The sequence below is a fragment of the Peromyscus eremicus genome, chromosome 6 (assembly GCF_949786415.1).
Source record: "Peromyscus eremicus chromosome 6, PerEre_H2_v1, whole genome shotgun sequence".
NCBI classification, from domain to species: domain Eukaryota; kingdom Metazoa; phylum Chordata; class Mammalia; order Rodentia; family Cricetidae; genus Peromyscus; species Peromyscus eremicus.
The window spans coordinates 79,741,930-79,759,736 of NC_081421.1; the positions used below are offsets into that span (position 1 = coordinate 79,741,930).

Genomic DNA, 17,807 nt, shown 5'->3' on the forward strand with positions numbered 1-17,807 from the left:
AAAAAAAAAAATCAGTTTCACAAAGTTAAATGATTGTTCTATGATTACGTCTCAAAACTGCCCCCACCTGGCTGACTTAGAGACTGCATCGGGGCTCAGATTCTGTTCCAGCTCCGGGGCTGAAAGGTTTGGCTGCAGAGACCTCAAGGATGTCTCCGCCTCCATCCCAAACCAGTCATCTACTTATGCGTGTTTCCCGGGCAACCGACTTCAGCTGCTGTCTCGCGGGAACCACAGTTTCCGGCCTTGACGTCACAGCCGAGGCTACAGTAGCAGGCTCAGGTGCTAGCCAGAGGACTGCCCCCTGGGAACTCGGTACGCCTGCGGTCGTAGGTCTTTAGATCCGGAGCTCACTCCCCAGAGCACTTTGTATTGCTTGGCTGTCATGGCTGGCGGGACCCGCGCAAGGAGCAGGGCAGACAAGAGGCCGGTGAGTACCGCTTGCACTGAAGGACCAGCTGTCTGTGCAGCTAGAGTGAGCATCGGAGGCTCTCGGATCTTCATTGGTCAAGAGAACCTCCTGTGGAAAAGCGTGTGTCTTAATCTATTGCCAAGGCAAAATAAATAAATAAATAAAAATCAGTTAACAGAAACTATTTTGAATGTCCTACTATACAGAAACGATGAATGTCTGAAGAGAAGATAAGCCAGTTGCTCTGATTATTGCACATTGCATAATGTATTGAAATATCACATTGTGCCCCATACACATACAATTACTGTGTCAATGGAAATATGAATAACTACATAACATTTAAATGCCAAGTCATAAATGGACAAAGGATGTTAGTGGACATTTCTCCTCAGAAATTACATAAATAATAAACAGATGAAAACAAAATACTTAGTCATAGGAAAATGTAATTAATACCACACATAGACAGTTTTTACTCACTAGGATGACTATAATTTTAAAATATTGCACAACAGCAGCTATTGGCAAGCATGGGAAAGAATTTGAACAGTTATACATTTTGGCTAAGATCATAAATTATATATCTACTATTGGAAACAGGTTAGCAGTTTCACAAAAAATAAATGACAAATTTACCGTATGACCCAGCAGTTCCAGAGACATAAAAACAGAGTTCTTGCCTGCTTGCTTTTATTTTTATTTTTGAGAATACAGTTACAACATTTCCCTCCTCTTTCTTCCTTCTAAGCCCACCCATATACCCCTCTCCACTCTCCAAATTCATGGCCTCTTTTTCAACTAATTGTTTTTGTATGATATATATTATGTGCAAATATAACCATTCAGTTTATATAATGTTACTTCTATGTATGTTTTTGTGTAGACTAAGTTTTGTGTTGCTCAAGTTGGTCTTGAACTTTCTATATACTCAAACATAACCGCAAACTTCAGATCCTCTTGCCTCCATGTTCTTGTGCTAAGGTTGCAGGTGTACACCACCATGTCTGGCTGAAAACAGGTTCCCAAACAAAGTTTTTCACAAGTCTGTTCATAGCAGCAGCATTTCCAAAGTGAAACAATCTGAATGTCCATCATCAGGTGAAGTGCATTAGGAAAGTGTAATATATAAGAAGAATGGTGTATTGGTACATGCTACAACTACCTGAAATCAGAAGCACAATGCTAAGAAGATTAGGCAGACACAAAACATATGACATCAGTTTTAGTATATATGCACTATCTAGTATAGCTTATTCCACTGAAGTAGAATGGAGATCAGTGATTGCTGAGAGCTTGGAAGAAGGGTAAAAGGTGGTTGCCTATTGGTGAAAATATTTTGGAATTAGATAGAGAGCATTGTTTCACAACATTGTGGATAAATAAAAATGTATAATCAACACAAAACTTTAATTGATTTAATTGACTCTTCATGTACTTCTTGAGAGGTATTCTATCACTTTTTAAAATGAATAGTTCATTTTTAAGTAGTTTTAGAGACACAGGAAAGTGGAAACATTTCATGTACCCCCTCACCTCCAATATCTTCTCCCTTATTGTGAGCATCTTATATTCCTGTTTCTATTTGTTGCAATTGATAAGCCAATGATGTTGCATTCAAAAAGGTTACTCTTGGTGTTATATGTGCTGTGGATTTTGACCAATCTGTGAACATATTTACGTTTATAAGGGTAAGTAACATGTATATTTACTTTACAAAATCATACAGTATAATTGTTTCATTGCCCTAAAATTTTCTATGCCCTACTTATTCATTCTTCCTTTCTGTTGAGCATGGCATTCACAGTTGTTTTAAGGCCTTTGTAATTTTGCCTTTATCAGCATTTCACATAGTTGGAATTACGCAGTACACAGGCTTTCAGGTAGCCTCCAGCTAACAATATCTATTTGATTCCTCCATGACTCTTTATAATTGAATATTATAATTGAATTATTTTAACAATTCCATCATATGACAGTATCATAAATTTTTGGTCATTTGCCTATTGGAACACATCCTGGCTGCTTCGGAGTTTTGTCAATTACAAGTAAAGTTACTATAAAAGTATGTACTCAAGTTTTTGTGTGGTATTGTTTGACATTATTCCTGGGAAGTCATGAACAAATGTCTACTCATTCAGAGACCTAAATGTATAGCAGATAGGGAACTAATAACAGATCAAAGAACAAAAGTCCAGCTTGGTGAAGCAGTGAATTTCATTAGGGTTACTTACAGGAGTATGGGTGTGGGATTGCTCACAAGAGGAAAATGACTCAAGGACAGAAGCATCAACAAAAGCCTACCTCAACACAGGTGACAGCTTATGAAGGCTGGAAAGCTGGAGCACACTGCACAGCCAATAGGCAGCTCAAGTTCCAGGTAGCTCAGATGATCCGAACCTTTTCCAGGCTGCTGGGTTGCTCTCTGCTGCCTCCAGGAAGCCAGGCTGGTCTCTGACACTTCCAGGCAGCTTTGCCCATCTGAACCTTTTCTAGGCAGCTCCATTTGTCTGAAAGTGGCTTTCAGGAATCTTAACTACTTGTATACGCTTAGGGAAAGAGGTGATTAGTGAATCTGATCAGCTTCATGGACTTCCTGAAACTAACTTTAAGTTATTTACTTTCTGAGTTTAAGAGCTTCTCTGGAGAATAAACATTTCCATTCCTCTTGGAACACCCTGTGGATTTACCTTGTAAATATCCTGTCTTAAAGTATCCTATTATTTTACCTTCCTTTCCACATCCTATGTCTTCAGGAATTTCCCTGCATGATAGAGACTTTTAATCTCAGAGGAAACTGCTACATGGCTTGTAGATGCAAGTTTTCAATCTGCTTATGTAAATACCCAGAAAAATGATTTTTTAATTTTTTTTTTCAGAAGAGTGATTTTTGAGTGGTATGTTTAGGTTGGCAAAAAAAAAAAACCCAAACCTTGAATCCATGTTAAACTTTATTCTAAAGTGAATGTAAATTTTGTATGCATACTACTAGTATTTCTCCATATTTTCAGTATCATTTGTGTTAGCCATTTGATTTTGGACCATTGTAATAGGTGTAAAGTAATATGTAATTTTGTTTTAACTTATTAATTCCATGGTGATAGGAATCTTTTCATTTGCTTATGATCCAGATGCAATGATTTGAAAGATCTGTGTTCCCTCACAATTCATACCTGAAAAACTAAGACCCAATGTGATACTATTAAGTAGGGGCTTTCGAGTGTTGTGAGCTCTCTGCCTTCCCAAAAGACTTGTTCTTCCACACACCTCCATGTGAGGGCGTAAGAGCAAAATTCCACTTTGGAATTAGACAACAGCCTTCATCAGATAACAAAGTTTTGCCACATTGATCTTCAACTTCTTAGCTTCTGGAATTACAGGGAATTTTAGTCTTCATAAATTATCCAGTCTAAATTGTAACTGATTTAGAAATAAACTAAAGCATGTATACTGAGACTTCTGCTCAGAGCTTTTCAATTTTTACACTAAATTTATATTTATGGTCATTTGGGTATCTCTATCCCCATACCTTTTCCTCTGGTGTTTTGCCATCAATTTTCCAATTCCATTTCTTCCAAGTACCTGACAACGAATCCAAATAATTGGATTTAATCCATATAACTGGATTTAATCTATGAATCATTATATAATTCCTTATCTATCCATTTCTACATTTAAGCAAAGTGCACAAGGTAGATTGTTCAAAGTTCAGCCCATTCACTCCTGTCTTTCAGGAATATCCTGTAAAGGGATTATAAATTTGTAGCTCTCAAATCTTAACTGGTACCTGCAGATTCTCTCTCTCTCTCTCTCTCTCTCTCTCTCTCTCTCTCTCCCTCCCTCCATCCATCCCTTCCTCCCTCTCTCGTTTCCCTCTCTCTATAGAACTACACTATATAAAGGAGGCTTGAGCTTTCTTTTCCTCTGAGAGTTGATCATAGGGAACCCCCTGTGAGATCACAGGTGCACCTGGGAGAAGAAAGTCAGATTATGGAAGTGGGAACCATGAGTATTTATGCTACTCTCATGTTTAACTATCAACTATTAACTGATTGGGATTGATCATGTCTCAATTTACATTTGTATTTAGTAATTAGAATTTTATGGCTTAGAATTTTATGGCTTTGTATATCAGATATACCCAATTACTGTAAGTTGTCAGATCACATGGTAGCTTGTTGACACAATAAAAATCCAAGAGCTGGGCTGGAGAGATGGCTCAGAGGTTAAGAGCACTGACTGCTCTTCCAGAGGTCCTGAGTTCAATTTCCAGCAACCACATGGTGGCTCACAGCCACCTAATGAGATCTGGCTCCCTCTTCTGGTCATACATGCTGTATACATAATAAATAAATAAATCTTAAAAAAAAAAAAAAAAAAAAATCCAAGAGCTATTTCTTAAAATTACAGTGGGTATCAGGCAAAGATTGCAGAAATCCTAAAAGCCTGAATTGCAATTTATCTTACAAAGCCTTCCTGAGGTTTCTGGCAGCATTTCTGTTTGCCAGTGAAACTTTAAACACTACTAGGTTTTTTTTTTTTTTTTTTTTTTTTTTTTTTTTGATACCATAGCTCTACTGGTAAAAGTTTGCACATCAACTTGCATCTGCTGCAGAAGATTGCTAAAAATGTTTGTGACCCATCCCTCAAAATAATATGTTTAAATCCATTGGTACAGTGTTTGAAGTGGAAGTTGGGGAAGGTGATTAGGCAATTAGTGCAGAACATTCATAATTGGGGTCTGTGCTCTTATAAAAGAGATTCCAGAGATCTAGCTAGTCCTTCTCTTTGCTGGTTGAAATTATAATAAAAACAAAACAAACAAACAAACAAAAAAAAACAAAACAAGAACAACAGAATCTGTTTACCAGGAAGTAGGCCTAACTAGACAGCGAGTAAGACTTGTTCTTAGATTTTTCAGTTTCTAGAACTGTAAGAAATGAATTTCTGTTGTTCTATCAACCTGAGAGTACTCAATCAAAGACCAACTCTAAGCACTGCTCAAAGCTAGTAGCTATTTTAGTCCCTCGGTAAATGACAGGCCAGGGTAATGCACCCAATGAGAAATATGTTGCCTTTAAAATCTAAATAGGCATAATAAGAGTTGTAGTGGCTCTTCCTTGGTTATATGGAGAACCATATTAAATGATTTATTCATCAGAGTTCCAGAAATCTAGAAATTTCATGGAGTTAAAAAGCTTCGGGAGTTTACTTTGATATATTTCCCAATATATGACATTAAAATGTCTCACCAATATATCTAGAGTAGTCATTACTTTGTGCCCACTAGGTCCAATATAGTGGACCATTGTGATATCTTGTAGAAGGAAAAGGGTATTATAATCTGTGCAACTTTGCCTTGTGAGATGGTTCAAATTGCTCAGCAGATAAAGGTGACTGTTGCCAAGCCTTAGAACTCTACTTCAACCTCTGGGCCCAACATGGTAAAAGGAGAGAACTGACTTACAAAAGTTGCCCTCTGACCTCCATACATGCATTGCTGAGGCATGTGCGTGTTCCCCCTCTGAAATGGAAATACAGGATATAGATAGGATAGGATAAAAGGATGGACTGTTGAACCAACTTTTAAAGAGCAACTTGTTTAAAATGTTTTACATTAATATAGATTTTAGTTTATTGATACAAATTGAAAGTTAATTTTGTTAGACCGTATGCATATTTCTCCTCTTGTTTAAGGTATTATGTTTGTGCAGCTCCTTTAAATTTTAAGGGATAATTAAGAAATACAGATTAATAATTAGTCTTCTATGATAGACAAACTTATAGTCATGCTAAGTTTTCTAGGTATACATAGATATAATTCAATTAGGTAGGTAATCTTCAAACACTTCAAAGATCTACAGAATATGGCATTTAAAATGTTTTAAAAGCTTAAACTTTCTGGACAATGAGACACATCTGCTCCTGGCAGCACCAATCTACTTCACAAAAGATAATGGGCATTGAAGAAACGCATTATGGAATTAGCTTTCTTTGTGGCAAAAGTTAGCCACTGGGCAAAAAAATGCCCTTGTGTCGACTGATTGACAGTATGTTATACAAACTGGACATTCAGGATCCATAGGAAGGTGACCACTAAACTTTTCAAGGCAAGATGGTCCTTCAGGTTCCTGCTTCACAGAAGAAACTGCCAGATATTCCACTGGACACAGAGAAAAACGATTGAGAGACTTTAGGCCTATGAGCTGAAAATGGATGCCCCAACAATGCAGAAGAACTTTAGGTGACTGTCCAGGCAGCCAGCTGTCTCTGTCATTCCAGATTTTTGGAAGTTGCTTACAATGCACATCCTCTTTACTTAGGTAATATTATGTCCTTCTGAGGTCTTTGATGTAGTTGAAGACTAGATAGTTATAATTTTCTTTGGTTATGATAAAAGATAAATTAGATATGAAACTTTAGACTCACAAATATAGGATAGATAGGATATCTTTAATTTTTGCTGAATACAAATAGAGTAGGTATTGTAGCTATAATTCTTGCTTGATAACTCTTTTGTTATATGTAATTTTACTATGTGAAAGTTTTTTTTTTTCCGATTTTTCGAGACAGGGTTTCTCTGTGTAGCTTTGCGCCTTTCCTGGGACTCACTTGGTAGCCCAGGCTGGCCTCGAACTCACAGAGATCCGCCTGGCTCTGCCTCCCGAGTGCTGGGATTAAAGGCGTGCGCCACCACCGCCCGGCCTATGTGAAAGTTAAAACCTTCCGTTTGAATAGGGAGAAAAGGGGAAATGATGGGAATGTCTTTCTGTATGCTGTGAATATATGTTGCTCTGAATGGTTGATAAATAAAGCCGTTTGGCCTATGGCAAGGCAGCTTAGAGGCAAGCAGGAAATCCAACCAGACAGGAAGAGAAAAAAGAGCAGAGGAGATGCTGCCAGCTGCTGCCATGAGAAGCAAGATGTAAAGTTCCAGTAAGCCACAAGCCACTTGGCAAAGTATAGATTTATAGAAATGGATTAATTTAAGATGTAAGAGCTAGCTAGTAAGAGGCCTGCCATGGCCATAGTTTAAAAATAATATTAGCCTCTGTGTGTTTACTTGGGTCTGAGCAGCTGTGGACTGGGTGGGACACAGAAAAACTTCCAGCTACACCCCTCTCACACACATAGATAGATAGGTAGATAGATAGATAGATAAATAGATAGATAGATAGATAGATAGATAGATAGATAGATAGATAGACAGACAGACGGTTAGATGGATCTAATAAATACACTTTTAAAATCTTACCAAATTAAATTGTAATATAGTGCTGAAGAATCATGAAAGTATATTGCTGTTCTTGTTATTTGAAAGCAAATTTCTTCTGGTGAGCATTATGGACAGGAATGAAGAAAAAAGCATTTTTTAGAAATGCCTTTCCATTTACAGAAAAGGGCTTTTGTAAATGCTTTGAAGTTCAAGGTAATAGATGTGTTTAATCTGTTTTGTATCACTGTCATAAAATTTTTGAGGTATACTAACTTTGGAAAAAAACGTTTGTTTATTTATCTCATAGTCTTGAAGACTTGAGGGCAATGTACCAGCATTGCCTTAACTCTGGTGTGGATTTTGTGGTAGATAGCAGTATTACAGTAGAAGAATATTTAGGAGGAATAGCTACTATAATCAGACAAAAAGCTAGAGAGCAAATGAATAGTTCTATCATTTTTCACATCTATAAAACTCTCTCTTTATCTCTATCTCTAAGATTGACTCAAGCAATTGTGGATATTTAGGACTTCTACTATACACTGTTTACCAACTGAAGAATCAGGACAGTCAGTAGTATGATTCACTGAGTCCAAAAGACCAACAACCAGGACATCCCTGTTTGAAGACAAGAGAATTATAACTGAACTGGGGATAAATTGCCTTTTTTGTATCTTTTTGTCCCATTTGGACCCTAAATGGATTGGGTGATGCTCTTCTCCTAAGTAAGAATGGTATTTTTATTCAGTCCACAAATTGAAATGTTCATCTCTTTATGAAATAATCTTACAGACACTCCCAGAAATGTTTTGCCATCTATCTGGAAATCCCTTTACCCAGTCAAGCTGGTACCTAACATTAATCATTAATTTACCAAAAGGATTATGCCAATATTGCTAACATGATCATTGGTTTGCCTCATTATCTTTTTAGTTGTGAATGTGTATTTATATAATCCAAATATGTTATTAATTTCACATATAAAATGTTAAATCTTCTGATATGCTTTTGATATAGTTTGTTCTTCAAAAGTTTATGTGTGAGAAAGTTGATCAGTCCAATGTGGTGAGAGGTGATTAATCCTCCAGTAGTGGAGAACTAAGTGGGAAATTAATAGGTCTTTGAGGATTATTAATACCTTTCAGAAATTTGTAGATTAGAAACACCCAGAACTTTTATGAATCTCCCTGAGTGTGAAAATAAGCATCAGGTACACAATTAAAGGAAAAGATGGGTGACTTAGAAAGGTACAGGAGTATAAAAGTTAAATAGTAGCTATTTATAGGCCATAAATATTAATGCAAATGTTTATAGTGGAAATAATGAGCATTAATATTCAGAGGAAAGTAAAATGATAAATAATGTAAACCTTTCAGAGGGAAGTAAAGCCTTGCAACATTGCACAGACACACAATCGGACCCTCTGAAAATGTAATTTAATGTGGAACATTTGTCATCTGTGCAACAAGCAGACACCAGAGAAAGCACACCCTGTCCCTTCATACTTCAAAGTATATTCACCACTGCTCTTAGCTACATTAAGAGAAGTATTATTATTAAGCCTTTCAGCTGAGGGTAGCACAAGCTTCTGCATTTTGTGTTTCCAAGCACCAAAGATCTTTCCTCTCTACTGCCTGTGTGACCACGCTGGGTACCAGTGTAGGCCCAGGAAACTGTCTGTGACTTGGACACAGGCCTAGGGACACAGATCCATGTGGTAGTAGGTAGTGGCTTCACTACATAGGGAAGCAGGTGGCACAGGCATTTGGAATTTGCAGCTCAGCCAAAGTTCCACCCATGTCAGACTAGCTGTGCATGAATACAGTGGATGACTAGGACAGAGACTGGAATGGCCAGGGTGCATAGGATAATTCATGACCCATATCTCATCCCAGATTGTCTTCTTGTTTGCCTGCTTTCCACACTCCAAGAGACATGGAGACATTTGGTGGAAACAGTTATTACTTGGACATTCCTTACACCTAGGCATACACTGGCAGAGTGCCTCTGGCATCAGAGGACAGTTAACTGGTAGGGCTTGGGTTCAGTTGTTTGGAACAGCATGATGGCAGCTTCCAAATTTGCTATATTGATGGACCTATATCTGAAGAACATTAGCAAGAATTCAGCCTACCAGCAGTCATAATAATGTGTATACTTCCAAAGGGAAGGCAGGATAGAGAGCAGCCTGCAAATAGCTGTTTCTGAACTAACCTGTTTAATGTGTTTGGACTTCACAGAAGAGAGTAAGTAAGTGACTTAACACCCATTTGACCCACATAAGCCTGGAAAAAAAAGGCATCTCCATCTTTTTTTTTTCAGCAAGAAAGAAATATCAGTAGTCTTTTCAATTGTTCTACTTTGCTTTGTAATTATTATGCTGTTTTATTCCTCTGCATTTTTATTTCTCATACCTTCATTTCTTCTTCTCTTTTTCTTTTCTCATCCCCACTTCTTATTACTAACATTTTATATTCCCTAATAAAAAAATTAGTTTCTCTTGTAAGTCCTCTAGCTTCTTTATGTTTTTTATTGGATTAAAACCCATTGATTCAATTTTGTGTATTTTGTTTATTATATTGAAATATATAGTTAAAAATATTGTTAATATTGCCATCTTATGCTTTTTCTCCACTAAGTGGTAGTGGGGAATGAGACTACAAGAGAAAAGTTTGCCACTGAGAAAACCACATATATAATGAAGAGGAAGTATCTGCCTCAGCACATACATAAATAATATAGAAACAACAAAACAATGAGAAGCAAGCATTTTGACTCTCAAAATTTTATAACTCCTCCATAACTGAATGCAAAGGTATTAATATTTTTGAATTATTGGACAAATAATCAAAAGTTCAATTTGAAAATGTTCAGTGTCCTCAAACGGATTCAAACAAACACTGAATAAAGCAAAAGATGTCAATACAGGATTTGCATGAGAAATTCCTCAGAGATAGTGATGGTAGAGAAGAAGAAAGAAGAAAAACGACTATTTAGCCATCTTGGAAATAAATGAAAAGGTGAAGAAATTGCTCATCATCAAAAGTGTCAATAAGAGAAAATGACAATGAATTATTTTATTCAGACAACAATAAAGAAAAATCATGACTACGGAATTTTCAACAACTCTGAAACACATAAAGAGACCATACACCCCCAAATCCTTGGTATAGACGAAAAGCTAAAATAAAAACTGATGACATAGAGAATTCTGTTCAGTGAGTCTAGGAAGATATATGAACACTTTAGTACCTAAGTCAATTATAACACCAAATGAACATGACTAGAAAATAACTTGTTCATATCAGACTAAAGTTAAAACATCACAAGTACAGAGCTAAGAAAGAATATTGAAAGCTATAAGACAAAAATGTCTAGTTACAAACAGGGTTTCTCAGCAGAAACCACAAAAGTCAAGAAATAAGGAATGAGTTATTTCAGCACATTAAAGTAAATAACTGTCAGCCAAGATTGCTGTATCCAGCAAAATCAGCTTTTAAAACCAAAAGAGGTATAACCCAAGGTATAAGCATGAACTGAAGACATGACCACTAAACCAACAACTGCTGAAGATACTTAAATGAATTATACAAACCAGTGGGGGCAGGAAGATAGGCATAAGCAAAAGAGTCCAGGAAAAACTAATTTCATGGAATTAGTAGAACTAATAAAAAATAGGAAAGAATCAAACATATTCAGTTCAGTAAACCAGCCAAGCTCTTAGGTGAATAGGGGAGAAAGAAAAGAACAGAGAGTAATTGAATCAACCAGCAAAAAGGACAAAAAGGCAAAATTAAAAAAAAAACATGAATTAACACATAGCTCTCAATAATACTGCTAAATATAAATTGTCTTTGCTCTTCACTTAAAAGACACAGACTGGCTGGGTAAATTAAAATACAAAATCCAACTGTTCGCTGTCTACAAGAAACTACATGTTGCTGGCAAAGGCACAGAGACTAAAAGTAGAACCTTGGCATACAAATTCTAAGCAAACATTTTGACAGATTTTTTTTTTCAAAAAAGTATCTGACAAAAATACTTCTATAATGGCTACTCTTTTTTTTTTTTTGTCAACTTGCCTAGATTTAGAATTACCAAGGGGAATTTTGTTTGTGGGCTTGTCTGTGAGAACAGTAATAGAATAGATTAACTGAGAAGGGAAGACCCACCCTGAATGTGAGTGGCACTGTCCCATGAGCTGGTAGCCCAGACTGAATCAAAGGGAAAGAAGAAGCCAGGCCGTGATGGCACATATCTTTAATCCCAGCACTCAGAAGCAGAGCCAGGCAGATGTCTATGAGTTTGAGGCCAGCCTGGTCTACAAAGTGAGCTCTAAGGGAAGGCGCCAGAGCTACACAGAGAAACCCTGTCTCGAAAAACACCAAAATAAATAAACAAAGGGAAAGAGGAAAGCCAGATAAGCACCTGCATTCTGTTTCCTCTCAGATACAAGGAAGTAGCCTCATGCTTTGCTGCTACAAACAATACTTGTCCCTAATACAATGTCTTTCCTACCACGATAGACTGTAGCCTCAAATATATTCTTCCACTTTTAAGTTGATTCTTACGAAGTAATTTGTCTCAGCAATGAGAAAACTGACATGACTTATATGTTATAAAGTATACTTAAAACAAATTAGATGAGGCAAAGCTACTATATATTAATACAAGAAACAGTCTCCCAATAAGATGTAACAATTATATATTCATTGAATATTGATGTACCCAATTTAAAAAAAAAACAAACTACTGGACATAAAGGGATAAATTGGTCTATATACATGATAGTAGGGAATTTCAATATCCCATTTTCATTAGTAGAATATCAAGTCAAAAATCATCAGATACTTGAGAATTTAACAACATAATCATGGAAACCACACAATCTATATAATACTGTAGCTGTGTGTTTTAGTTTGCATTTTGTTTCTGTGATTAAATACTGACCAAAATTAACTTGTAATAGGAAAAGGTTTATTTGTCTTAAGCTTCCAGATAACAATCCACTGTTGGGGAAAATCAAGGCAGGAGCCTGTGGCAGAAACTGAAGCAGAGACCTCCTTATAGTTCACTCTATTACCTTTTTAGCTAATTTTCTTAACTCAGTCCCCCCTGCTGGGGATGGCACTACCCAAAGTGGGTTGGGCCCATCTACATCAATCAGCAATGAATAAAATGCTCCCACAAACATGCCCATAGGCAAATATGATGGGTCTAGTTCTTCACTTGAGGTTCCCTCTTCCCAAGTGATTCAAGTTTGTTTGAAATTGACAAAAACTAACCATCACACTATGGAGTACACATTGTTTTTTACCACCACACATTTTTTTTTCCAAAAGAGGTAATATTTTAGCTGATAATACAGGTCTTAACATCCTAAAATAAAGTGTCATTTATCATTGGAACAATCTCATGCTGTAATTCTGTGAAACAGGTAAGCTGTATATATTCACAATACAATGATAGGACATAAATTCCAAAGTGGAGAAATTGGAAATAAAAAAGCATGATATATCCCCAACAAACCCAAACCTGGCAAGACAAATTCCATTAGAACTTAAGACTAAGAAATCATCCTCTTTGTATTGATATTCTGCCATCTTATCCTAGTGAAATGGCAGTGCCATACCCATGAAACTGTGTCTTCGCAACAAGTCTTAGTTTGGGTTACTATTGCTATGATGAAACACCGAGACTAAAACAATTTGGAGAGGAAAGGATTTATTTGGCTTAGGCTTCCACATCACAGTTCATCATCGAAGGAAGTCAGGATAAAAATTCAAACAGGGCAGGAAGCTCTGTACCAGGAGCTGATACAGAGGCTATGGAATGATGCTACTTACTGGCATTACTCCCCCCTCCTCCCGCCCCCGCCGCCAGAGCTTGCTCAGCCTTCATTCTTATAGAACCCAGGACCACCTGCCCAGGAGTGCTACCACCCACAATGGTTTGGTCCTTCCCACATAGATTAATAATTAAGAAAATGCTCTAAAGGTCTTCCTATAGCCTGATCTTACTGAGACATTTCTCTAGTGAGGCACCCTCCTCTCAAGTGACTCTAGCTTGTGTCTAGTTGACATAAAACTAGTCAGCACCCCAAACCTACATGGCTCCTTGTAGCCAAATTTCTAAATGGTCGTATAAATAAAAAACATGGGGCCAGAAATTTGAGTTAAAGCCTTAGAGAGATCAGGGAAATACGGAAAGCCACAAGCTAACCTCACCTCACCAACACAGCAGCTTCCAAGGAGCATGACTTCCTGTCTACCCAGGCTTATATGCCTTGCTTTTCTGCTCTCTCATTGGCTCTTAGCCCAGCTACCTCACTTCCTCTTGCTACACAGCTCTGTCATTGTCTGTCTGTCTGTACAGACATCCAGTTCTCTATGGTTGGTACTGGGATTAAAGGTGTGTGTCACCAAGCTTGGCTCTGTTTCCTAGTGTGGCCTTGAACACACAGAGATCCTGCCTGCTAAGTGACAAGATTAAGGGCGTGTGTTGCCGGACATCTTTGTTTACTTAAAATGGCTAGCCTTTCCTCTCCCTCCCACCCCAATCTCCAGGCAAACTTTATTTATTAAAGCACAAATAAAATATCACCAGAGCTCCTTACACTCTGCCACCTCCATGGATCTTTATAGTGGCTCCTCCCCTCTGGTTCTTTGTAGGAACTAGTCTGGTCTGCTGACATAGAGGAGATAGCTCTAGTTTCCTAGTCAGTAGTTAACAATTCTAGGTCCTAAGGCCACAGGTTATGGGTCTGTGGTAGGACCCAAAGATCTTTAAATTGTCTTTATGTTTATTTTTCCCTAATATGAATATATTCATTTGACTAGTTCTATAGTAAACTCTTGTATTTCCAAACAAGAAGTCTGGAAACCTCGTTGTATGGCCTGAGCCTTTTAGTCTACAAAGCATCATTTCTGCTGTTGTAATCCCAAGTGCATACTTGGCTCCAGCTGAGATGGTTGATTCAATCCATGGATAATCTCTATCCAGATGTAATCTTTGGCCAGAACTATCCCATTCTTTCCTGAACATACTTTCTCAACATGTATAAAACACTGAATTTTTTTTTAATCTTTAAGTCCTGATTCCTTTTCACATAATGGGTCCTCCAATTTTCTGTCTCTTCACATTTCAATGTAAACAGAAGAAACTAAGTGAAACATTCAAAGCTTTGCTTAGATATAGCCTTTAATAACCAAGATTATGTCATAAATTTACCTTCTATAAAACACAATTCAGTCAAAAACTTGTATACACACACACACACTCACACACACATACACACACACACACACAGAGAGAGAGAGAGAGAGAGAGAGAGAGAGAGAGAGAGAGAGGAGAGTCTTTTTAAATGAAAAAGATACTACAAAATACATGCTATAGTAGCTCACAGATGAAGTAAGCTCTTTGCGTCTTGCCTCTAGCTACCTGCTAGTGCAGGTAAATTCTGCATGAGTGAAGTTAAATCATGGATCCTCTCTTCTGCTTCTCAGCCCTACAACATAATCTCTGCCTTAAGTAAGGTGCATTGGAAGATCAGTACACTGATTACTCTTTCTCACATTCAAGACTAGATGGGTTTGCATCAGATCCAGAATAGAAATAAAAATTCTCAAATATTTTGATGGAACTAAAAAGTGCAATAACTGAAATTTGAAGGCAGGGGACGATTAACTAGAAGAAGAAAGAATATGAGGAACTGAATATGAATCATTAAACAGAAAAGCCAAATAATAGTTTAAAAGAGAATGAAGAACAAGGAATGAAGAGGACCTCAGAGGAATGTGAGAAATCCTTAGTTGCACCAAGATATGTGAAATGAAATTTCAAAACTTAGAGGGGCAAATGTAGCAGAAGAATATAATCTTCTTCAGGTGGCTATGGCACCACACATGTAAAATTAGCACTCAGGAGGCCAAGATAAGAGGGCTATAAGTTCAAAGATGCCCATGCTTCTTGGTTATCAGAATAATTTTGTAGTGATTGTGTTCAAGTAAACTTTTACTCAATCATGGCCCTAAAATGCAAGAATGGTGATGCAGGCATTTTTGATGTGCCAAAGAAAAGCTGGAATGGGCTTCTTTAAGAAGAGTTGAAACTAAAATTAAATGGGCATTCACACATGTTTACATATGGAAACTAACTGAGAAAAATCACTCATTGCAAAAGAAAGCAGTGGTAGAGAGATAGAGTATCAAAAAGTTTGGTGCACATAGAAAACAAAAGGCAAATGGCAGGTAAATAAACCAATTACAAAGCTAATAATATCAAATGTGAATGGGTAGTAAGCAAATTGAAGAAAAAAATGCCATGCTAGAAAAAATGATCCAACTACATGCTGTGTATAAGAGATGCAGTTTGTATTCAAAAGAACAAAAATGTTGGAAGTTAAGACATTGAAAATGACTCCATGCAACTGGCAACCAATTAAGTCTGTAAGAAACCATGTTGCTAGAAGTAAAGAAGGACATTTTCCAGTTGTAGAAAGTTTTCTTATGCAGTCTAGAAAACTTTCTAAAAGAAGTTAACATAGATTTTTCACAAAATCTTCCTAAAAGGAAAATATGGAGAACACTACTTACTTCTTTGCCACTAGGTGTGAAATCAAAATTTTACTATGATAATCAAATCAGACCAGACATCAAAAGAGACATCCACACCAAATCTCTTATGATTATAGTACAAAAATCTATATAAAGCATGTCAAGCCAGGCAGTGGTGGTGTGCACCACCAGTAATACCAGTACTTAGAGGCAGAGACAGGTAGATTTCTGTGAATTTGAGACCAGCCTGGTCTACAAAGCAAGTTCCAGAACAGACTCCAAAGCTACAGAGAAACCTTGTCTTGAAAAAATGAAAAAAGAAAAAGCATGTAAAAAAGCGATCAACTAAATGAACTGGATATCATGACTGAGAGGTGCTTATTGCAATAATATATGGATGATTTAATATCTGAAAGTAAATAAATCTAGCACACCATTAGGAAAACAAGTTCACATTATCATCTACCTCAACATACATAGAAAAAGCATTTGGAAAAATTCAAAACTTTCATGAAAGAAGATACCTACATCAACTAGAAGAAAACTGGCACTTATTTTTTTTAAAGCAAATACAAAATTAACAAATTGGCTAACCTTATAGTTAGTGGTGAGAGACTGCAAGTTTCCATCTAAAATCTGAAGCAAGACAATAAGGTCTGTTTCAGTTCAGCAAATCAAGCACAAGCAGTCAAGACTATGGTGAAGACTAGAAAAGTAGTCGAACTGATAAGTGAGTTTAATGAAGTTACAATATGCAAGATTCATATATAAAATTAAATTGTAGAGGTGGTTTCTGGGAAGATGCATGATTAGAAAGCAAATGAAAAAATATTAAACAATAGGTATCTACCTCTCTAGCTAGATAACAATTGCACCAATAGAATCTTTTTCCCCCATTTTTCTTTATTAAGAATTTTTCTACTCACTCTACATACCACCCACAAATCCCATCTCCTCCCTCCTCCCATCTCCATCCCTCCCTCCCAAGCCACCCCACATCCCCACATTCCCCAAATCAGTCTCCCACGGAGAGTCAGCAGAGCCGAGCACACTGAACCTAGGCAAGTCCAAGGTCCTCCCCACTGCACCAAGGCTGCACAATGTGTCACACCACCTGCACTGGGCTCCTGAAAGCCTGCCCATGCACCAGGGATGGATCCAGATCCCAATGTCTAGGTGCCACCTGACAGTTCAAGCCAAACCTCTGTCATATCCAGAGGGCCCAGTCCAGTCCCATTCAGACTCCACAGCCACTAGTCTACAGTTCATGGGTTTCCACCAGTGTGGCCAGTCATTTCTGCATGACTTCCCATCATGATCTTGACATCCCCCACCTGCAGAATCCCTCCTCTCTCTCATCAATTGTATTCCCTGAGCTCAGCCTGGTGCCTGGCTGTGGATCTCTGCATCTGCCTCCATCAGTCACTGGACAAAGGCTCTGTGATGACCTTAGGGTATTCACTAGACCTTTCACCAAAGTAGACTAGTTCAGGCACCCTCTAGACCACTGCCAGCAGTCCAAGGTGGGGTCATCCTTGTGGATTCCTGAGAGCCTCCCCGGCACCCTGACTCTTCCTATTCCCATGATTTCCTTATCTATCATGGTATCTCCATCCATGCCCTG

At 37.5% G+C, this 17,807-nt stretch overlaps 1 protein-coding gene across 1 annotated transcript in view; it reads left to right on the forward strand.

The window, feature by feature from the left end:
* Positions 1 to 278: 278 nt before the first annotated feature.
* Lrif1 (ligand dependent nuclear receptor interacting factor 1) overlaps positions 279 to 17,807 on the forward strand; it is an 84,372-nt gene continuing 66,843 nt past the window's right edge. The window contains exon 1 of the mRNA XM_059266057.1: positions 279 to 430. Within this exon, the coding sequence (XP_059122040.1) occupies positions 386 to 430 (45 nt within the window). The 5' untranslated portion in view covers positions 279 to 385. The remainder of the gene's footprint in view (positions 431 to 17,807) is intronic.